Genomic DNA, 24,295 nt, shown 5'->3' with positions numbered 1-24,295 from the left:
CAGATTTCAGAGGAGCTGGTCGGCAAAGGACAAATTCAGTTCAGTGTTGGCGCATGTGGTGGCTAGGGAGAGCAACATCGCGGGAGGCTCTTGTTGGCACTGGCAACTTGGGCGAGCTTCGAGCAAACGATGGTGCAGGTGGCAGCTAGGTTTGTGAGAGAGAAATAAGAACAGACACAGACATGGCAGTGGGAAAAATTCGTATGGGGAATAGGTAGCTATCCCCGCTCTCGATTGGCGGAAATTTCCTCTGTCCACGTATGTGTCCCTTTCCCCGTCTCCACTCGTGGGAGAGAAAGTTCTCCCATCCCCGCCCCTCCACGGGAAATGGGCACCCAACGGGGTCCTCGTTCTCGCTATCAAAAGAAAAAAAGTCTAAGTTTAGGATGGGCTTTTAGGAAAATCGTAAAATAGATTAGGCTCTAAGTTCAAGTTGGACCAGTTGGAGTTAAGCAAATCAAGCCTCAATACAAGTAAATCTCATGTATTCGGGGGCCCCGCAAGGAAATTGGGACGGGATGAGGAATAGTCTCCACTCACGCTATACTCAACGGGGGGACTTTTCTCACATTAAACCTCTCACAGGGGAAAATTGTTCTCATCTCCTAATAGAAGAATTTTTCGTCGAGGAATGGAGACCGAGGTCCCGTTGATATGTCTAAACAGATGTGAAAGAGAGAATGTGAAGAACAGTCAGAGCATGAGCAATTTGGTCGTTACCAAAAGAAATTTGATATCATTCAATGTCCAACAATATATGCAGTTAACAGAAGTGACATAACTGGCGAATAAGGAAACAAAAATAGAATTGATGGCGAATAAGGAACTTCGATTTTTCCAGTGGCAAGGAAGGAAGCCCTATTTTTTCCAATGGAAAATTAGAAATTCTCTTTTCTAGAATAGGCTCACCCTCTTACCTAATATCTAGTCCTGTATTTTTTTTCCATAATAGGTTTACCTGTCAATCTTATGTACCGTTCAAACATGTTTTTTATAATAGATTCACCCGTCAATCTTTTTTCTATCGTCCGAACCTACAGTCTGAAGATCCGTGAATCTTAAACCTAACCTTCATCAAAAGTAAATTTTATAGTATCCGGTCTATAAAAGACCCTCTCTACTGTGATAATATATGTACACTCACTCTCTTTTCTCTTTAGCCTAATCATTAAATCACAAAATAAATATTATAGATAAAATCTTAAAAAATCTTTTTAAACAAGAGCCTGTAAAATTTCCTTCCATACCCACCCACCCCTTTCGATCCCCTATCACCAATCCACCTACGACGTACGGCGGTACGGGTGAGTCTACGAACATGAACGGCACGTCCAGGAAACCCAAAACCCCGAGCCGAACAAACCAAGCCCAAAGAATCCGGAGCAAGTTACAAAAAGTGTCTCCTCGCCCACACGCACACGCACACGCACACGCACACGAGCGCACCAGCGAAAAGGGAGGGACCGTCCCGGACCGCAAGGCCGCACACCTTTTACACTTGATGGGTTGCTGCCGCTCCTCGCTGCGGGCGGGGGCGGGGCCCCACGCGGCGAAGCCGCCCCGGCACCGCCCGCCGCCGCACCGGCCGTCCTTCTCCCTGAACGCGCACCAGGCCGCGCCGCCGGGCCGCTCCGTCGGAGGCGGGGACGTCCCGGCGTTCGCGGAGTTCTCGCTGGCGGAGCTCCGCGCGGCGACGGGCGGGTTCGCGGCGGAGAACATCGTCTCCGAGAGCGGCGAGAAGGCGCCCAACCTCGTGTACAGGGGCCAGCTGAAGGGCCCCGGCGCCGCCCCGCCGCGCGCAATCGCCGTGAAGAAGTTCGCCAAGCTCGCCTGGCCCGACCCCAAGCAGTTCGCGGTAGGCAAAGCCAAGTGCTCGCGGCTTCGTGTGTCGCGGAATTGACGCCTCGGGAGGCGTGGGTTTTGATGCGGAGTTGATTTGGTTGCAGGAGGAGGCGAAGGGAGTGGGGGGACTGCGGCACCGGAGGATGGCGAACCTGATCGGCTACTGCTGCGACGGCGACGAGCGCCTGCTCGTCGCGGAGTTCATGCCCAGCGACACCCTCGCCAAGCATCTGTTCCACTGTGAGTCCCTCGTCCGCTGCAATTTATCTATGTCTCTTTAGTTACCTGTACCGTTTGATCATTTCCCAAAGTTTGGTACTAAAGCAAATGCTATGCAATTGTGGGTTGTGGTGAATGGTGAGTAAGTGAGGAATTTGACTAGGACAGGCAACTTGTTCTGCTCGTGTCTGTGGCATTTGTTCTGATTTTGACGATTGCATCAGCACAAAGAATTTTTTAAATTTTTTTTGTGAGTTTAGGAGTTGATATGGAGTGTGATCGCTTGTTTTCCTTATCTTGAGTTAGGTGCCAAATACTTATTGCATTAACCAGATGGGCTATACTTGATATATGAATAAGCAAAGTATTGAAAGCAACAATTGAGTTCTTCTATTCTATTATTCACCGTGATTTTGCTCATGTGCAGGGGAAAATCAGACTATTGAATGGGCTATGCGTCTGAGGGTTGCGTACTACATTTCTGAAGCATTGGAATATTCTAGCATCAAGGGGCGTCCTTTATATCATGACCTAAATGCATACAGGGTCCTCTTTGATGAGGTAAACGGGCAACCTATGCAGTTTGTTTGAATATATAGTACTATAAGTAGTACATAAAACCTGATTATTATGTTGTGTTGATCACCATGGGGCATGTGCTCATGATAATTTTAGTGATGACATTTTAACTAGTTATATTCATTGTGTCTAACTGTCTATTATCTATAAAAAAATCATTGTCTGGCAATACCTTTAGTATTATACTGGGATTCCAGCTTGCATGGTTAGATCTCTGCCTGTTACTAGACCAGAAAAACAAAGGTGGAGGGACAGTTGCCATCTTGTTATCATGTGCTCGCTCCAATTGTTGGAAGTATGGGCTACAAGTAAAAATGCCAGCTGATCTGACTATAAGGAAATAGTAACACCTAAAAGAGACCTATAAGAGAACTGCTTTACAGAACTTGTATTAGAATTTGCAACATGCCATGTATTCTGTTTTTATGTTAACAATTTCATCAAGTATGCTTTGCAAGATGATGCTAATTGCATCCAACAGTTGAATATGTCATTTTGTGCCAGTTATCTTATTTATAAACAAAAGAAGTTCTAATTAGCTTTCTGATTCCAGAATGGCGACCCTCGCCTGTCATGCTTTGGTCTGATGAAAAACAGCAGGGATGGGAAAAGCTATAGCACGAACCTAGCATATACACCTCCAGAATATCTAAGAAATGGTACCTGTTTTTTCAAGTCCATGCTTTTTTTTCGGCAAGGACTTTTCACTTTCATGCTTTAGAAATGAAATGTTTACCTTTTTATGAGTTCAGTGATTTCTGTTATTAAACTCAGTTTGTTTTAAGCTGTTTTTCTGGCTGCGATTCTTCTGCTACATTTATGAGGGGAAAGTGTTTTTTTCTCTGCTTGCTTGACACTCAGTAGAACTGATACACATGCCAGCAGACGAACCTTTTTGCTGTTGCTATTACAACGACAAGACTTCTCAAAGCAGAGTTATATAAATATAGTGTAGATATGTAACTTAGCTTTTTAGAAGGGTCAGTGACTTGGTTTGTGGTTTGCTAATTCATTTCATAAGTACTATTCAAACTGAGCTTATCGTGCCCTTGATAAGGCAATTACCACGTAACGTGATATGGTTTGGTTGGTGGTTGTATTTTTTTTCGTATGTTCTTGATGTAGTGACCTCACAGAACAGCAAGAAACACTGAAGTGAACAATTTTTTGAGGTAATGTTTGTTTTTCCAGGCAGGGTTACCCCAGAAAGCGTCATATTCAGTTTTGGTACTGTACTCCTCGACCTTCTCAGTGGAAAGCGCATACCTCCTTCCCATGTAAGTTTCTTGCTAGAACATGTCTTAGTTTCCTTAGATATGAGGCCTGTTTCAGCAAATTTAGAAATACAAATGCCCACTATTGTGATACCAGCAGAACACCCATGTTTGCAATTTAAATTGTTGTGAATATTTTTCTCAAACTGAATCTCAGGCACATATTTAGCTCGTACTACTTGAGCATTGCTGGTGGAATTAGTGATGCGATCTGCATGTGTGGAAAGTACACACTGCATAGTTTTTTATCCAAGCATACAACTAAAAATACATACAATGATATAATAGGTGTATGCACACAGGTAATAATTGTATATGTGTTCCTTGCACACAGGCACTTGATATCATGAGAGGCAGAAACATCCAAGCACTAATGGATTCACATTTGGAGGGGAACTACTCAACAGAGGTGGCTACTACATTGGTGAACCTTGCGTCTCAATGTTTACAGTACGAGCCAAGAGATCGGCCTGATATAAAAAAGTTGGTATCCATTCTGGAGCCTTTGCAGATAAAATTAGAGGTAACCATATCTATTATTCTGTTCCTCATATTTTTTGCAGTCTTTGTGATAGGGATATATTTAATGTCCTAGCACTGTGCAATACAAGAGTGCATTTCGCACATGGCTCATGCTAATGACTGTAACTTCCATAATTACTGTGTGGCTTTGCTGCATTCCTTGCCCTGTAAAGATAGTACTACTCGTGATCAATCACTTATTGGTTACGGCGTGCTCTACAAAATGTTGTTTCATGTTCCAAATTCTGACGTTTGTGATGGGGGGATAGTTTGTGTGAGTGGAGGGCCAGGGGCTTATGGCTGGCCCGGAGTGAACACAAATATTCTCAGATTCGTTTACTTTTCCAACTTGGAGTTGTTTTCTATCCCTATATACCCCTTGTACCCACACAGTTATTTCAGGCGATCATTGTTAGATTCCCTGCTTGTGAACTCTTCGCACTATATGGCATTATGGCTACTTTGTCAGACTGTTTACAGTACATGTTTTCCTGCATTACTGCACAAATAGATCATGTTACCAAGCTGTTCCGTATGCTTTGTTTGCAAAATATTTAGATCATTTTTTTTAACTATTTGCGTAGTGGTGTTGTTAGGAATACAATCTCTTTAAATGTGTACAGTGTACCACAAAGTTTTAATTCCGCTGGTGATTACTGCTGTTTCCAATGCAAAATACGAAACAGGTACCGTCCTATGTGATGCTTGGAATTTCAAAGCCTTTGGAAGAACCACAGGCACCTCCTACTCCACAGCACCCTCTTTCACCCATGGGAGAAGCCTGTTCCAGGATGGACCTAACTGCCATCCATCAGATCCTATTTACGACACATTACAGAGATGATGAAGGGACCAATGAGGTAAAAATCAGTGCATTCTGGCTCCAATCTTTGTGTTCTGTGGGATCTGTGACATCTATCATTCTCCATGCTGCAGCTATCTTTTCAAGAATGGACACAACAGATGAGGGATATGTTGGATGCAAGGAAGCATGGCGACTTTGCCTTTAGAGACAAAGATTTTAAGGCAGCAATAGATTGTTATACTCAGGTAGGCATGCATTCTTTTTCATGAAAACCCCTTATTGTTATCAGAAATCACTGTAGTGTAGCTGATTCATCCTTTCCCTGTGTTTGTTTCACAGTTTGTTGATGTGGGGACAATGGTGTCACCAACTGTTTTTGCCAGACGAAGCTTGTGCTACCTTATGTGTGACCAACCTGATGCTGCCCTGCGAGACGCGATGCAAGCACAGTGTGTCTATCCCGATTGGCCGACAGCTTTCTACATGCAGGCAGTCGCGCTATCCAAGCTAAACATGCAGAGTGACGCTGTAGACATGTTGAACGAGGCGTCACAACTAGAAGAGAAGAGGCAAAAGAGCACAAAAGGTCCTTGAAGAAGATCCTTAATTGAGACTAGTGGCATCCCTTCTATAGTATATTCTCCAACCCTTGTTCCATGTATAAAATATTTCGTTTATTGTGGGGTTAGAAGTTAGAATATATCCTCTCTGGAGAAGATGTTCTCTAGAGCCCTGTGATCAAAACAGCTCATTTGGTTTGGCATTCATGTGTTAGGTTGCGCATTTTTTGGGTACATGTATATACCATCAGATCCATGGGAGTTCAAAATTTTATATAGGTGCTGGTTGTTCAGAAGGGCCCCTGTAGCTGAAGCGAATATACCCGTTTGTACAAAACTGTTTATTCGGAAGCACATCAATTCCATCAGCACAGATCTGAGTACATTGCAGTGTTGGTGTGTCACCATCTGGGTAACCTTGCAGGGGTTTCGCAAAAGCTGTGCATTACTGGTGTCTAGACTGTCTGATTGTGTGAATAACAGAGCTGCTTGTGATGGTGTTGCATTGCGCATCGGCGACCATCAAGTCCGGAAACAGGAGTCCAGGACACCAGGACCTCGTGTTGTAGCCTTGTACTTCGCTGTTACTGAAGAACGCAAATTGTGGTACGCAATAATTCAGTTATTGAAGAACACAAATTGCTATTGGTCTCCAAAGGGAAGGTATAGGAGGACTGAAGAACACAAATTGTGGTATGCATCGGCAGCACAAAGCTGCTGGTTCAGAAACCAACACAAGACTTCTGTTCAGAATTGGGTTGGCAAGCCACTTCACAGTCCACACCAACCACATTCCATGCATCCCCTCGTCACCCCCATACGTGTAGGTGTGAGCTGGGTTGGCCTTCGACTCCTTTTCCAACTAGCGGGAATTCGTGAAATGACGAAGCTTCGATGGCCATGCTTGCGGTTAAGGACGAGGACACTCTCACCAACCAGAGATGACCGCATGCAGCAGAGGCTTATCTGATCCATTCGCTGCCCAAGTCTGACCAACGACGTGCGATCGAGGACGATTGCATCGCGTGAGTTACCACAGATGCTACCGCTATCCAGATGGACGGCAGCCGTCTATCGAGGACACTCGAAACCGTCGATCGACGTCGACTCCAGGAAGTGCCATCGGCCCACCCTGTGGAAGTCTTTGCGCTCGCGAACGTACTCGCCATGGCCGACGAGAAAAAGCTTCTCCGTATGCACGACACGACACCGCGCCGGGTCGATGCATGCGCCATCAGGCCAGTTGTCGCGAGACACGTCCTTGGATTCGCGCGGAGGCGCAGCCAAGTCCACTCTTGCACGATCCCGCGGAAGAAGCACGGCAAGGTTAGCGTGCCAGAGCACGGCTATATATACACCGCTATCAGCTTGCACTACAAACAAACTACAAAGGGAGCTGAAAGATGGCCAGGCTCGCGGTTGTGGCGTGCGCTTTGGCGGCGTTGCTCGCCGCGTCGTCGCGCGGCGCGGCGGCGCAGCAGGGCGTCGGGTCGATCATCACGCGGTCGGTGTTCGACGGCATGCTGCCGCAGCGCAACAACGCGTTGTGCCCCGCCAGAGGGTTCTACACGTACGACGCCTTCCTCGCCGCCGCCAGGGCCTTCCCGGCGTTCGGCACCACGGGGGACCTGGCCACCAGGAAGCGCGAGCTCGCCGCCTTCTTCGGGGAGACCTCTCACGAAACCACCGGTCAGCAACATCCTAGCTCGCGATTGGTGCACATGCGTGTCGATGCGGCAGGAAGTTTCTTTCAGCACGTTAATTTTGGGACGTATGTGCATGATTATTGGGTCTAATGCTGCTGTCTTCCCGTTCGTGAAGGGGGAACGAGAGGCGCCGCCGACCAGTTCCAGTGGGGCTACTGCTTCAAGGAAGAGCGGGACAAGACCGATCCACCCTTCTACGGACGAGGACCCATTCAGTTGACCCAGTAATAAGCACAACAACACTTTCTCCAAAGTTAGCTCGTACTTGCTTTCATTCACACGCAAATCCATAGATAAATCACTGTCATAGCGGAGTCCTCGAAAATGAAAAAAAAAAAATCAACGTCGTAGCTGAAATCCTGACAATATTGACGATCTCGGTAGTTATAATTAAATAGTATCATCTTGAAAAGTACTTCCTCCATTCAAGAATACAACATTATTTTATTAAAAAATCAAATTTTATATATTTTAATCAATAATTAGTTAAATTATAAGTATGTTTAGATTTATATTTCAATACTTTGATATTATATTAGTTTTATAGCTATAAACTATATATTTTGTGAGAACGTAAAGATCAAAGTCTAATTTTAAAGATGAAATCAAAATAAAATACATATTATATTCTTGAACATAGAAAATATGCATTACTTATTCCAGCAAACAACGACAGTATCGTATTTGACTCGTACCGGGTCGATCGTGGCCGACGTTTTCAGCCGGTACAACTACGAGGCAGCCGGGAAGGCGCTGGGCGTGGACCTGGTGAGCAACCCGAACCTGGTGGCGACCGACCCTGTGGTGTCCTTCAAGACGGCCATCTGGTTCTGGATGACAGCGCAGGCGTCCAAGCCGTCGTGCCACGACGTGGCCACGGGCCGGTGGGCGCCCACGGCGGCCGACCGCGCCGCGGGGCGCGCGCCGCCCGGGTACGGCGTGATCACCAACATCATCAACGGCGGGGTGGAGTGCGGCATGGGGCCCAACTTCTCCGGCGCCGACCGCGTCGGCTACTACAAGAGGTACTGCGACATGCTCGGCGTCGGGTACGGGAGCAACCTCGACTGCTACAACCAGAAGAAGTTCGGCTAAACGCCGGCCGACCAGCCCAAACGACGTGCCAGCAGTTTATGTAGTGTGTCTGTGTATACCTTTGCGAATTGCGAATAACTGGCACGTGCCGTCCATGGATAAGCAGCTAGAGGTGCGCTGCATGCTCTGGTTATGTATGCTTGTGCAATGTTGGTGTGATGGAGAGAACTGAATGGTTCGATGTAACCTATAAGGTGGAATAATATGGTCAGATGATCTTCGTCCAATTATGATTGTGACTTTGAGACATATGAGATTAGTACATTTTTCTCTCTGTCTCTTGCGATGGAGACATATAGGATGATCTCTTTTTTATTCCTCTTTCTCGTTGTTCGTTATATAATGGTGAAACTCCTTTAATATATATATGTATATACACATATCTATACACACATATACGGGCAAGTGGACTGAAATCTTTTCCTTTTTCCGAGTCAACCATTTCGGTGAGTCAAATGTCAATTTTTTAACGAAACCTGTTCTTTATATCAGAACAACAAGAGCCTTTTGTCTCGAACCTAGATTGACAGGTTTCACCGTAAGACTAACCAACAAAGTCATCCTTAGTCAAGTGTCCATTTAATTTACAATTGGATCAGAGATAAGCTTGAACCAGCAAAATAATCTGAGCATGTCGGTGCCACGTGGTCGGCGACCGGATTAGCATGATACCGAACGAGTATTGTCGTTGACCACGCGCCGGCCACCGGGGAAGCTTTCTCCCGATCCATGCATGCGCTGGGCAAGACTGACCAACATGCCACGCTGCACCATCGAGTATCATATATACCGCCAGAGAGATTTAGACATGTAGCCGCCTCTGGTCCACTGGTCTACGCAACGAGCGCGCGATCACCGAAAATTCCTGCCATGCCCTGAAAGTCTTCGAGCGCATGCCGATGCGGACCGTGCTATTTGGCGCAGTACAGTAACTCACAGCCTTTTATTTTTAGAAAAAAATTTCTTGGCAATTTTCTTCTTTTAGAAAGTTTTTTTTAAAAGTTTTTGAGGTAAGTTATCAAGATATGTTTTGTGAATAAGTTTTCCGAATAAATTAACGAAAAAAATTTTGAGAAAAAATTTGCTTAAAAAGTTATTTGGAAAAAGTTTTTTTTAAAAAAATTAAAAATAGAAAATGAGCTTGTCAGGAAGAAGGCATGAGCAGAGCAACACGCGAAAAAGGATTTCTGGCTTTCTGCGTAGAAGGAGCTCTTATTTTATCCTATTATCAGATTTCAGTGGATTCTTGTGGTTGTGTGCAGGACACCGCATGCAATGTCGTACGCTCCATCGATATCTCGCCCCCATCCGCTAAAAATATCTTGCTATTTTTCAGAAAAAATGAAAGAGATCTCCGAAATACATTTAGTTGACTAACAAGTAGACGCTCCAAGAAACATATAATATATGGTCGCGCGCAGGCGTTCTCTGGTACGTACTTGTTCCAGAAATCGTTGGGTACGCTTGGGAATCTGATGGGAAAGTACGTGGTATGCACGCGCTGAGCAGCGGCGGATACAGTGTAGAGGTGCTCTCTTTTCAATCGTCCTCTTTTTCTGTTATTCTTCCTCTTTATAAAAAAAAAATGAGAGGAAGAGGAGCTTGGGATAGCTCCCGGCGTTAGATGGAGCGAGAACGCACGAAATCTAAGAAATTAAATCCGACTTGGTGTAGCGAAAATGATACTATTTGATCATAATTATAATTTTGATAATTAATAACAACATAATCAATAAAATAGCATGTTTGTCAAGAATATATGTTAGTAGGTCTCATAGATGTAATATATGAATAAGCACCATAGTCAGGACAAAATTTGATCAAATTAGAGAAGTCCGAGGATATTTGTTCTCACCGGATGTTCTGGTGTACTGAATGCTATAATTACCAGAGTATTCTCAGTAGAGAAGAAAGAACACACATGATAGTCCGGTGTTAAGAACCGTGTACTCACCAGAGTGTTTATGCTCAGAAGGCAAAATGGAACAACCCATCGGATAGTTCGGTGATCAGCGGAAGATATACACCAGAGCAATTTTTGTAGAGAGGGTTGCAATTGTTGAAGAGCAATGATTAGTTGACCGGATTGTACAGTGTTTGGCTTGTGCACACCGAATGATCTCACCGGAGCATTCCTACCAGAGAGGATACAACTGTTGAAGAAGAAGGATAAAGTCACCGGATAGTCCGTTGATCATAGAGATAGTTGCATCGGAGTATTTTTAGTGAAAAGAAGAGAACTTTTAACTCACCGGATAGTCCAGTGTGAATCGAATGAACACCAAATAAATGCACTGGAGCAATTTACACAGAGAAGATACAAAGGCTCGAATGACTCAAGATACACCAAAGAATTTGGTGTTCAGAAGAAGTTTGAGTGGAGTTTCAATGGCTAGTATCCATTGATGTACACACCAGATGATCTGGTGCTTATACTACTGTTATCACCGGATCATCCGGTGTTCACAGTAAAATTGAGCTGTTAGAGTAACGACTAGTTCGCAAGTTTGAGGCTATAAATATCCCTCAATTTAGTCATTTGAAGGTGTAGCATGTTGCTGGAGTCCAATGAACTCCATATACATTTGAGAAGACATTCAAACTATCAAAGTGCTTAAAGTGAACATCCAAGGTGATTAATCACAAGATTAGTGAGTGATTAATGCTTATAGGCCTAAAGAGAGTGTAGCTACATGATTGCTGCTTAGAGAGTGGATAAAAGAGTGATCCAATCGTGTACTGAGAGGTATGACGACACCTTGAAGTCTTGGTGACTCGCCAACAACTTATTGACCTTTGGACTTGGTGTGAAGCTACGGCAAGACACGTGTACGGGGACGCGGAGACCATTGCCTTGGTGGCTCAAGCTCCGAAGTGATCGCGACGACAAGGGACCAGAAGAGAGGCTTGTGGTGAGGTCTTGACTTAGTGACTTGACAACTCATTAGGGTTGAGACCTTATCTTTGTGACTTGGTGGCTCAATAGGTGTGACTGGGTGCCGATCGGGAGTATATCCTTGGTGGAGTTCTAACATGGACTAGAGTGGCATTTATGCCATCAGTACCACGAGAAAAATTCCTATGATGAGTTTGCTACTCTACCTTATTTACATTTTTGCTTTACTTACTTATAATTTATCTTCTTAGATAGGTTACACGCGCTTTGATCGGTAGAGTAGACACAATATATAAACCTAGAGGACATTTAGATAGAAATTGAGATATGTTTATCTTATAAAGTTTTTGGAGCCAAATAATTTCTAAGTGTCCTAATTCACCCCTCTCTTAGGACGTCGTCGATCCTCGCAATTGGTATCAGACACGGGACTCACACCTTTCATAATGGCACGTCATTCAAGTAGCATTTTAGACCTCATCTCATTTTGATCGGTTAGACTTCACCGCCTAGTGGGTTGTAACGTCCGGGGTTGGGATAGATACCTATAGTGCTTCACTTCTTGATAGCATAAATTTTTCTCGTTGAAAAATTCTAATATCTTGTTATTTGTAAGCCAAGGGTCTAGATGTTTGGAGAGTCACCGAAGAAGAGATGAGACCTCGTATCACCAACAAAGAGAGACAATTAGATGCATTGACGAAGAGTATCTTTTTATTATCTTTAAATGTTAATGCATTTAATTGTGTTTATTCTCTCACTAATGCACATGATATTTGAACTAGTCTTATTAAAATATATGAATGTACAAATTATGTGCACAATGAGAAATAGCATGTGGTTGTGACTAAGCTCAATGGTATCAAGAAATTACCCTATTAAAGTGCTAATAAGATGTACTTACGTTTGAATATTATTGTCAATGAGATTAATGAGTTAAGTTTAACGCCAATTGAAGATGATCAAGTTGTGAGAAAAATACTTGAAGCTCTTCTTTCAAACTACAAGTTGATAGTCTCCATCATCTATAATAACAATGATATCAAGAAAATAACTCCAAGTCAAGTGCTCAACAAGATTACCATCCATGAGATAATAATAAATATAGAGGTGAAAGCTCCTACCTCATCCAACGCTAAGAATCTTGCCCTCATAAGTAAGCAAGCTTAATGCTCACATATGAAGGCGAAGATGATGAGACAAAAGTAAGAGTCAAACTCAAGCGAAGATGATGGTGATCAAGTGATGATGAAATTGATCCCAAGATGGTCAAACTCTTCTCAAAGATAAAGAAGAATATGAAGAGGATTTGTACCAAGATTGATCATCCTATCTTCATTGAAGATTTGGTCAACACAATTGATCATATCAAGAAGGCGAATAAAACCAAGAACAAGAAGGATACAAGGGAAAGAGTCTAGGTGTTTGCAATCTTAGAAAGATGGGTGAGCGACGATGAAGAGTCAAGCTCAAGTGATAAAAGCTTCACCATCATGACGTAAGTCGATACGCAAGTCATCTCACAAGTGTCTTATGGCCAAAGATATATATAGCGATGTAAGTGATGATAAATCTGATGAGGATTCACTCTCCTACGATGAACTCCTTTATTTAATCAATGAGCAACAAAGAGCCCTTAAGAAACAATCAAAGAGCTTAAGAAATTCAATGCACTTAATGATATCCATGCTCCTTTACATGACACTAGTTTTACAATTGATATTTTTTATGTGCCATGATCCAATCCATAGGATAAATCCATATTGTTATCGATAACAAGTGTATATGTCTCATAAGTATTTAACACTTGTATGCACACATTTAGGGAGGGTATATCCTATAGGTTATGATTTTAAGACTAACGTGTCTTGCAAGTTATATCTTTTGTAGTTTCATAGAGCAATCTACAAGTCCTGGAAGGTATGCATTGCTCAAACAGTTCAATTGGTATCATTGTCAAATAATTTTATTGATTTAAGCTATCTCCATGCATAATATGGCTTAAACTTTGTATCTTGATATGTTGTCTAGTTGTGCATATGTTTATTTCTTATCATATGTATGCACACATATAGGAGGAGTTTAGACTATATTATGTGAGTTTTATGAATTGTGATCCGTATTCTTTTCATTTCAATTGGTATCATTTTTATTGGATTATGATTTATGAAGCTCTCTCCCATATGCTTTAATGTTTTTCCCTTGAGTTTAGCATGTTCTTATAGTCTTTTTGGGAGATTGTTGACAAAAGGGAAGAATTTTGATAACAAAAGCAAGATGAACAATGTGGGGGAGATCATAGCAACAAGCAAGATGTCTAGAAATGCTAAGTTGACAAAGTGAGAGAAGAAGAAGATACTAGAAACAATATAAGACGCCTAGATTGACAAAAAAGAAGCTCTTACATAGATTAATCAAGGGAGATAGTGACATTGGAGAAAGTAGGAGCCACAACAAAAGGGGACTATGTGGTAAGAACATGCATCCAAGCAATGTGGTAAGACTTTGTGCTCTTTTATGATCTTATCAATTGGTATTGTTTATCGTTTCCACTTGCTTTGGTTGTGTTATTATCAATCAACAAAAAAGGAGAGATTGTAGCAAAAATTGGTCTACTAGGCTATGATTGTTATTTTGGTGATTAATGATAATATAGTCAATGAGACTAACATGTTTGTCAAAAATATATATTAGTAGGTCTCATGGATGCAATACATGAAGAAGTCACCACAGCCAGGACAAATGTTGGTTGAATTGGAGAAGTCCGAGATGATCCGGTGTACTGATGGCTATAATCACCAGAGTATTCTCAGCAGAGGAGAAAGAAGACACCGGATAGTCCGGTATTAAGACCCGTGTACTCACAGGAGTGTTTCTGCTCAGAAGGCAAAATAGAACAACCCATCAGATGATCCAGTGACCAACGGAAGATATACACCAGAGCAATTCTTATAGAGAGGGTTGCAAGTGCTAAAGAGCGATGATTAGTTGACCGAATGGTATGGTGTTTGGCTTGTGCACACCGAATAATCTCACCGGAGCATTCCTACCAGAGAGGATGCAACTGTTGAAGAAGAAGGATAAAGTCACCGGATAGTCCGGTGATCACAGAGATAGTTGCACTGGAGCATTTTCAGGGGAAATAAGAGAATGTTTAACTCACCAGATGGTCCGGTGTGAATGAAATGAACATCAGCTGAAAGCACCAGAGCAATTTACACAGAGAAGATACAAATGTTCGAATGGCTCAAGATAACTCACTGGAAGGTTCGGTGATGGATTTGAGTATACACTAGAGAATCTGGTGTTCAGAAGAAGTTTGAGTGGAGTTTCAACGACTAATATCCACTGATGTACACATCGAATGATCCAATATTTGTACTACTGTTATCACCAGATCATCCGGTGTTCACAATAAAGTTGAGTCATTGGAGCAACGGCTAGTCCGTGAGTTTGAGGTTATAAATACCCCTCCACTCAGTAATTTGAAGGTGTGGCATGCTGCTGGAGTCCAGGGAACCCTATATACATTCGAGAAGACATCCAAGCCACCAAAGTGCATAAAGTGATCAGTGGATCAAGGAGTTATCCAACCATGTACCGAGAGGTGCGCCAGCACATTGGAATTTTGGTGACTTGCCGGTAACTTGTTTACCCTCCAACTTGGTATGGAGTAGCAATAAGACATGTGTACGGGGACGCGGAGACCCTTGCCTTGGTGGCTCAAACTCCGAAGTGATCATGGTGACAAGGGATCGGAAGAGAGGCTTGTGGTGACGGTGGTGGATCCATGAGTACGTCTCCAAGTTATACATGACCTAATGGGCTTTGGACTCGAGTTTTTTAATGACAAGTCGAACGAGCATACGCACTCATACACGTACACACCTATGTGGATGTGTCCTAGCACACACTAGTACAGAATAAACCATTAGTAACATCTCATCAATGTTGGTTGTGCAAAAATCGTCACTAAAAATATATCACTACCGATTCTTAACCAAGTTGTGCTTGAACAGTGATCAAGCGTTAAGAACCGACACTGCAATAGAGTATCAGTGCCGATTTGTAACACGAACCGGCACTGATACTAAGTATCAGTGCCGGTTCGAATTCTCAACTGGCACTGATATCAACAGACCTAAAATTTTAATATGCTATGATTTTAGCTTGTGGCTCAGGTCCATATGCACTGGCTTTGTCCCTTATTTCTTCACACCCGTATGCACTGGCTCGATCTCTCTCCCTTATCTCTCTTCAGCTGGGTCTCACTCTACCATATGCTCCCTCTTTCTCTCATCTCTTATGACCTCCAACTCTCCAAGTGTAGCACGAGGGAAAGGGGGAGGGCGAGTGAGTCAAGGCGCCAGGGAAGGGCGAGTCGCGCAAGGGGGCGGGACCAAGCGAGTGTTGTGGCGGCGACGGACCACGCGCTCTTGTGCCACCCGTATCAGTCCTTTGATCAAGTAGCTGATACGCACAGTATAATAGTTATAGTATCACAGATAAACTTCGTACGTAAGTATTAAGGTTACAGAGTACAAAAAGTTACAACCCATACTATATATTACAAACCTGGTCAAAAGGTCAACAAAACACAACAGAAAGCAAAAACCTAAGCCACAAGCAGCTTAGGGTGCGAACACGACTTCTATGACTACTCTTCATCCTTGCCTTCGTCTTCGGCGTTGGCGGCTGCTGCTTTCTCATCTGAATGATAACAATCTTTATATAGGGTTTTTTTGGTCCTAGGAGGGGCTACACCTCGCTCCGTAGTCCCAATTGTCACATCTGATGTATCTCTAGTACCACACAATTTTCAGTGGATTGTGCCAAGAACCTTATCATACGGACATCTAATCTACACACTCACTCATCAAGACACATGCACCAAAAGTCTAGTCAAATGGGGTCATGCTTCGCATGTCTATGACCATAGACATGGCTATTTGAATAGATTTACACTATGTAGAGGCTGTACACTATACTCACGCGATATGCTCAGTCTCCAACCGTTGTAAGCGGAGGAACGAATCATACCGAGACACTTTAATCACTTTTTCTAATAGGCTTTTTTATGAGATTTACCTCCAAACACCAGAGTTCATGTACTGAAGGTCAGTCCCCTTTTTAAGCCTAGGTCGGTTCTAGAAACCTTCAAACAAAGGGACATATGGCCACTTGACTGCACGCTGCTCTCAGCCTCCTAGTATGATGCCCAACTCAGTCTGGTGAAAGAAAAGTCAAGTCCTGCCCATTCAGAATGTATGGTTGCACAGCGGTGGCTAAGCATGCCGAGGAAAATAACTCGATCCTTAAACAGCCGAGGCGGGTATCTTCTAGCAATGAACACCACAGAGTGACTCAAGCCCTCAAGAGCATCCTTATTCAGAGTACTACTCCACCTATCCCCGTCAAAACAGTTTTCACCTATTTTTACACATCACCCTCCACATCCCATTTGACATCAAGGATTTCACAATCATCATAAAATTCATAACCATCAAGAATTCATGGTATATGAGTTATCATTGATAACAAAAGCAACACCTCCGAGGAGACGTATTCAATCCTAAGCATTCTAGATATCAATGCGTTGTCTGTTATTAATATAGATAATAACAAGTAATTCTAAGGTGATATGTATTTTGATGATAACATTTATGGCATGACAAGTGTTTAATAGGATTAATTATTACAAGCAGTTTGTAAAAGCGCATTACAAAGCACATGCGATATAAGTCCAATTTTAGTTGATCATGTAGATTAGTTGAAAACATAGGCTCAATATGATCAAAGAGATAAGACTTTCCTTCTCTGAAGTTTTCTTCAAATTCTTAGTTGTAGCCGGGATCCTCCTCGCTCCTGACACTTCCCGCACAGAACTCACAGAAATCGTGTGCTTATGCAATTACAACTATAATCAACAAGAAGCTATACTTGAGAAGAATCAAATAATATCAAATGGAAAGCCAAATGAGTCCTAATGGATATCACAATGTGATACATGAGTATATCTCGATTTTAGATGAATTTTGGCGAAAGAATCACTGAAATCGGAGCCAGAATTGAGAAGTTATGGCTCCTAAAAGATTTAATCTAAAATTAAATCGGGGAATTACGAATGACATTATTCATAGGTGGGATCCATAGGTGGGGCCTACTGAACAATAGTCTGAGCCCACATAAACAATGATTTGGTGGGACCCATATGGACAATGCTGGATTGGGTCGAATTAGGTTTAGATGGGAGAAGTCCGAGCCTGGATGGCCCAGGCCAGGCTTTAGGCTGCATAGTACTGGGCCGCACAGTACTAGCCTGCTTGGGTTTGGGTCAAGTGGCTTAGCGGTGTAGAGCTGGGCTGGCCCATTGGGCGTGTGGCCTTTGGCAGTTAGGTCGTGCGGTGCTCGAGCAACGGCCTGGCCAAGCGCGTGCGTGTGCACGCAGGCGCATCGACTAGGGCAAAGCGGCGGAGGGAGGGGAAAAACAGGCGGTGGCGAGTGATTTGTGACGGCATGACGCCAGAGAGCTCGCTGGATTTGGGATTCCTCTGGGGTTTCACGATGACGAGCGAATGTTGGGCTTCTACGCGATATGACGGATGTGGCGGAAGGCTTATCGATGGCGGCCGGCGACGAGAGCAACACTGGATGGCGACCAGAGAGGGGGCAGCAGTGCGGGCAAAATGGTCAGTACCTTCCCTACACTGTGAGGTGCCAACTTGCAAAGACAAGGGGCCCGAGGCCTCTAATCATCATGGCATGATGGCCGGCCACAACAAAGAGCACTAAGCACACGCCAACGGTGACCGCAACACAGTGGTAGAAAGCCTTAAGCACGGTGATGTGCGGCTACACGAAAAGGAGATAAAGGGCAACTAGCAGCTACCTAGGAGGGAGCGCTAGGGGTCTGGAGTACTCACCACGGTCGGAGACGACGACGGGTAGGGCGGCAGCCGACAACTCGTCGAAGGGGCGGCAATGGTTTTGCCCGGCTCTGGCTCGGACGATATCCTGTCGGGCTTTCGACCAACATAGCGGCAATGGGACGGTGGCGCGGCCCTGGAGCTCCTCGATGTCTTGTGGACGGCGGATAGGTGACAACGAGCTACGGTGGCATGCAATGGCGGCGGTAGTGGTGAAAATAGGGAAAAGGAGAAGGAGATGGGGTTAGGCTACGCTATTTATAAAGGAAGAGGGAGCATTGAGGCGGTGAGCAAGTGACGTCGGGCTGACATCGATGGACAACGCAACGGCAAGGCGGTGGGGTGGCGCCAACCGCATTTCATGTGGCATGGGTGCTCTGCACCGTCCATGCGCGGGCAGGGCGTGAAGGTCGCGCGGCATGGGCACGCGAGCATGGGCGGAGAGAGAGCGAGAGAGAAAGGAGAGAGTGGGAGAAGCGGAGGCCGGTCGGGGCGCATGGCGATATTTTCTGGAGAGGGGGAAATGGTGGCCGGTGACGCGGTGAGGTGGAGGAGTGAGGAGAAAGAGGAGAGGCGCGACGGGCGCGACCGGATGGGCGACACATGGTCGGCCACGCTCGCGCGGACCGCACGGGTGAACTGACCAGCGTGCGGTGAGTTGGGCCGAGGGGTGCGGTGGTGGCCCAGTGCGGGAAAGAAGGAGAGGAGAAGGAAAGAAGAAGAAGGCCGGGCCGGTTGGATGGGCTGAGAAAGAGAGGGGGATGATGAAATCCAGTATGGGGAGAAATGGAAGAAAAGAAGGAAAAGAAAAGGAGAAACAAGGAGGAAGTTTGGAATAAATTCAAATGGAGTATTTGAATTTAGTTTTGACCTTGGATTAGGATCAACGCATTTGAACATATTTGAACTTGGATCTTGAGATTTTGAAGATGATTTGAATCTAAGGATTTGAATTTGAATTGAATTTGAGGTTAATAGAATCTGAGAGTAAATTTGAAATTAAGAGACATACGATTTCAAATCTCCACACAGAGAACCAGAAAGATCTCAAACCAATGCATATGAACCAATTTAATACAGGGATTATTTTAAAATTGATCCTAGTGCAGTTTGAAATAACTATTCAATTTAGTACACTTAATATATATGAATGTATATATACTAATATATATATATATATATATATATATATATACATTCATATACTTATTTTCTTAATCTTAGTTAGCCTAATTAATCATAAAAAGTTTTAATTTAGAGTGAAATTTGCAATTAATTAACATGTTAAAACTCAGGATGTTACAGTTGCAGCGCACGCGAGGCGGCGGGAGCTGAGCAAGCCCGGCCGCGAGGCGCATAACGTGGCCGGCGGAGGCCGAGCAGGCAAGATCGGCGAGGGCGTGGGTGGCTCCTCCACGTGGCGACAACCTCCTCGGCCCCATGGCAGCTGCGAATGCGCCAGGGCGGCGTGATTCGTGGTGGGTCACCGAATCTGCACCTGGGCAGGATTTTGTTTTGATTTTTTGGCTGCATTGTGTATGTGGAGCTCGATGTGGTGGGTTTGAGCTCGGCCTCGGGAAGAAGGGGGATGGGGAGGCACAGAGGAGGGCGGTGAGGAAAAAGGGGAGCTCTGCGGTGGCGGCAATGGCAGCAGGTGAGCGGCGGCGGAATGAGCCGGCTCGAATGTCGCTGCCGCCGTCGGCAAATTTCTTTTTTTTTTCATTCTCTGAAAATAACAACTGTGCTAGGTGGTTAACTGTAGTATCAATATCGAGTAAAGAGTGCCAGTTGAAAAACCGACAGCGAAACTATTTTTCAACCGACACTGATATGTTTTTTCTTCAGTAGTGACACGTCTAAATAAAATTAAAGGCATAACCTCACGTAATACGAGCACGCGTTTTAACTACTAAATATACCCGCGTATGATATATTATACCTCTGAGGATTTAATCCTGAGAAAATATAAACACCGTCCCTGTGCCAATATAAAGACCCATGCAAAATCTAGAGCTCAAACCTGGATAAGCAGGTTCCACCACAAGAGTCACGCGGCTTTGTCTCGAGTGAATGGCCTGGTACTGTAGACTGAATCCTGCTAATTACGCGGACGATTAAACGGAAGCGAGAAAGCACCAAACCATAGCAAAAAAAGCCGACAAAATTGGGCTCCACATTGGCCAGGACTCGGGAAGCAGACTAATCGCCCTGCGCGGTCGATTTGGCGTTCGTGAATGCTAACAGCAGTCCGCATGAGATGTGCGTACGGTTTGCTGGCCGCCTCCGATTACGGACGACTTGATAGCCAGGTCCATACACAGCATCTTCACATGGCCCTGCTAGTCTGATCTGGAGGCCCTTCCGCATGTCGCTCTGTATGAAAGCCCACAAAGATAGTGTGTTGTTGTACACAACACTTGCTCATGCTGCACGCGTTAGAGTCACCTAGCACACCCACATGTGAAAGGGCTGCGCGTGTTATGTCTGTCGTGTGCTTTTCTGAAACTAGAACCAAAAGATTGAGAGAATTTGACATGATAACATTTGCAGTGGGTGAAGACACCAAGGAAACACCAATTTATTTAGGTCCCATCCCATTACGTTGAGGACCACACAAGCTGGTTCCCTGCGGTTTCACCCTCTCTGCTAGTGAGTTCGTTCCTGCTGATGTCCTCTTGGTTAGCAAGGCGATCCACTTGCAAGATCACCTTCAGATCCAGCGACTCGATTCTCTCCTTCAACTTATCAATACCCTCCGCCTTTGCTTCAATCCGATCAAGCCGCTGCTGAAGCCAATCGGTCAATCTATTCTCGAACTTGTCCATGGCTTCGACCACTTGTTGGACCTGGACTCCTTTTTTTCGGTGGCGCCGTCGTGTCCTTCCTCCAAGCCGAGCGAACCGGGGTAGCGGATTTACAGCGACTGCTGAGGCAATCACAACCTTCACCCTAGGAATTTTACCGCTCAAAGCCGAGTGAATGCGAGGGAACAAGCACAGAGTTGCCTGGAACCTCTGATAGTGTAATGCCTAGCCGGTAGAGGAAGAATGATCGAGAGGTAGAAGAAGCAGGATGAGGTTCAGAGAAGAACACGCAGAGAGACAGAAAGGAGGACGAGTTCCATTTTCTTACTTGACTTGTTCGAATCAATTACAACTCCTTTTAACACCTCTCCATCTCACTGCTAAACATGGCCCACATCACTAGTAATCAATCGGAATACTACACCTACACGCACACGCACACGCACACGCGCCTATCGCGACGATTTCCCGCTCTCTTCTTGCTAATTTCAGGGCGCACCCGCCTTTGTCCCTGTCACTGCTTGGGCGCCAGTCATGACACCATGTCGTGGCATGATCTCGAGGAAAAAAACAAAGGAGAGGAGCACATGCCGCGCGCGTGGACCTCGCTCGCTAGGAACAAGTGCTCATAGCTAGACGTGGAGAGTTCCGTGTCGAGCACAGATACAAACTGCTTGAGAGCTCGGATTGTCAGTCGACGTGTGATCTGCAGCGGCTCTAGATCCACCATGGCGCCGGGGCTCGGTTTCTTGAAGGCTGTGGCGCTGGTGCTGGCGCCGGTCGTGCTCGCCGTCGCGCTGTACAGCCCCAGGGACTTCTCGCCGGCGCCGATGCCGCCGGAGTACACGTACGGGCCCGTCGTGTCCACGCCGCGGCACGAGGCGCGCGCGCTGGGGGGCAGCGAGCGCGTGGGCGAGGGCCGGCTCCCTGGCCCGGAGGACCTCGCGTACGATGCCGCCGGCGGGTGGCTGTACACGGGGTGCGCCGACGGGTGGGTCAGGAGGGTGAGCGTGCCCGCCGGGGACGTGGAGGACTGGGTCCACACCCGCGGCCGCCCGCTCGGCATCGCGCTCGCCGCGGACGGCGGCCTCGTCGTGGCCGACGCGGACATCGTGAGTTAACCGCTCGACTGTTCACTGTTCTTCAGCACTGCGCTCGTGTAATACTGTTGTATTCATCCGTGAACTGAAGCAGGATGACCTTGACAGGGGTTGCTGAAGGTGAGTCCGGACAAGGCTGTGGAGCTGCTGACGGACGCGGCGGAGGGCGTCAAGTTCGCGCTGACCGACGGCGTGGACGTCGCCGCCGACGGCACTATCTACTTTACGGACGCGTCGTACAAGTACAACCTCCAAACCCACATGACCGACATCCTCGAGGCGCGGCCTCACGGGCGGCTCATGAGCTTCGACCCGTCGACGGGGCAGACGGCCGTGCTCGCGCGCGACCTCTACTTCGCCAACGGCGTCGCGGTCTCGCCGGACCAGAGCTCCCTTATCTACTGCGAGACACTGATGTGAGTTCCCGAGTGATCAACCCTTTCAGCGCCTAGCAAATCCGTCAAACCTCGCTGCTACGCTTCTCACAGCATGTGACCTGCCCTTGCCATTTCGCGGGCTACTGCAGGAGGAGATGCTCGAGGTACCACATCAGGGGCGACAAGAGCGGCACGGTCGAGAAGTTCGTCAACAACCTGCCGGGATTTCCCGACAACATCCGGTACGACCGAGAAGGCCGCTACTGGATTGCACTGTCCGCGGTAACAGAAACGTCTCATCTGCTTCTCATGGCGAAATTGTTTCGCACCTATTCCTAGATTCGACATGTCGATACTAGACTTCCCAAGTCTTCCTTCCATTGTGAAACGTTGGTTTAGCTGTTGATCGTGCCGAGCTGCGTGCAGGGGAGGACTTTTCAGTGGGACATTCTGACGAAGTACCCGTTCGTCCGGAAGCTGGTGTACCTCGCCGAGAAGTTTGTGGCAGTTCCCCTCGGGTTGAAGAACTCAGGGGCGATGAGCGTGACGCTGGACGGGGAGCCGGTGTCCATGTACACCGACCCGGGGCTCACCCTCGCCACCGGCTGGCTCAAGGTCGGCAAGTATCTGTACTACGGGTCGCTGACGGAGGCGTACATCAGTAGGATCGACCTCACCAATTCTTCAGCGGAATTCCATGAGTGATCCGCTGATCCTTCTTGTTTGAATTGCTTGTTCTGATAGTACTTATGGGTTGTTGCGTGCAAATTTCTCCCCAAACGAAATCCTAAAAAATAAAAGAAGAGAGAAAGCCATTTGTTATCAGGGTAAGGACTAGATTTCGAGGGTGCGGGCGTTAACGCTCCTGTCCGCACACTCTGCGTTGAGCCCCTTGTTCTTCGATGTGGTGGATCCACTCCACACAAAAATCTCCCATGTGGGCCTCACTCGCCAAAATCCTATCAAACTCTTGAGATGCAGAAGCCTCCTCGTCTCCTTGCCGTGTGGCCGTGTCCCTTGCCGAATCGTACGAGTCGAGAGGGTATCCAAGTCGGACGCCAACGCCAACGCCACCGCCCACAGGGCTTAAATACGACGAACAGGTCCATAGTCCATGCGTGCCACAATTATTTTTCATGCACGTAGCTCCGATGTTTGCCTCCTCCTCCAACAGCTTTGCCATCCTTCATAGCAGTAAGCAACCGGGGAGGCCGCGGGCTCCGCGTGTCCGGCAGGTGCTGGACGACCATCGCCCGTGGGAGATGGTGGACAACATGGCGTTCGTCATCATCGACCAGACTTACAACGCGCTGCTCGAGATCCTCGGGCCCGCAGCGCCGCCTTCCGGCGACGGGCACGCCGAGATCGGCCGTGTCATCGACCCCGCCAACCCGAACTCGCCGCTGCTCTGCGTCAATGCCAGCCCCACGCACAGCTGCATCAGCCTGATCAACAGCGTCTACGGCGGCGCTCGCCACCCCGGAGTACAAGAAGTACACGTCGCCGAGGCAGAAGAGCAAGCCGCAATACCGCTTCACCCGCGCGAGCGTCAGCGTCTCGCCGGGCACACTTCACCTGGCCTACATCTAC

General features: G+C 46.2%; 3 protein-coding genes across 3 annotated transcripts; all 3 read left to right on the top strand.

Annotated features, from left to right (window-relative positions):
• The first annotated feature begins 1,413 nt into the window (after nt 1-1,413).
• Nucleotides 1,414-6,184, top strand: LOC133907045 (serine/threonine-protein kinase BSK1-2-like). The gene is made up of 9 exons (XM_062349041.1): nt 1,414-1,855; nt 1,947-2,082; nt 2,489-2,622; nt 3,194-3,299; nt 3,832-3,917; nt 4,249-4,437; nt 5,123-5,296; nt 5,373-5,486; nt 5,581-6,184. Exons 1-9 carry the CDS (start codon nt 1,502-1,504, stop codon nt 5,833-5,835), a joined length of 1,548 nt encoding a protein of 515 aa, XP_062205025.1. The 5' UTR covers nt 1,414-1,501; the 3' UTR covers nt 5,836-6,184.
• A 921-nt stretch (nt 6,185-7,105) lies between these two features.
• LOC133907046 (chitinase 8-like) lies at nt 7,106-8,832 on the top strand. Its single transcript, XM_062349042.1, has 3 exons — nt 7,106-7,490; nt 7,623-7,731; nt 8,230-8,832. Exons 1-3 carry the CDS (start codon nt 7,205-7,207, stop codon nt 8,600-8,602), a joined length of 768 nt encoding a protein of 255 aa, XP_062205026.1. The 5' UTR covers nt 7,106-7,204; the 3' UTR covers nt 8,603-8,832.
• A 12,952-nt stretch (nt 8,833-21,784) lies between these two features.
• LOC133907808 (protein STRICTOSIDINE SYNTHASE-LIKE 5-like) lies at nt 21,785-23,520 on the top strand. Its single transcript, XM_062349899.1, has 4 exons — nt 21,785-22,340; nt 22,437-22,744; nt 22,855-22,987; nt 23,132-23,520. Exons 1-4 carry the CDS (start codon nt 21,957-21,959, stop codon nt 23,408-23,410), a joined length of 1,104 nt encoding a protein of 367 aa, XP_062205883.1. The 5' UTR covers nt 21,785-21,956; the 3' UTR covers nt 23,411-23,520.
• Nucleotides 23,521-24,295: the final 775 nt, after the last annotated feature.

The sequence above is a fragment of the Phragmites australis genome, chromosome 24 (assembly GCF_958298935.1).
Source record: "Phragmites australis chromosome 24, lpPhrAust1.1, whole genome shotgun sequence".
NCBI lineage: Eukaryota > Viridiplantae > Streptophyta > Magnoliopsida > Poales > Poaceae > Phragmites > Phragmites australis.
Note: the sequence above shows the minus strand (reverse complement) of the source record. Positions and strands in the feature narration are given on the sequence as shown.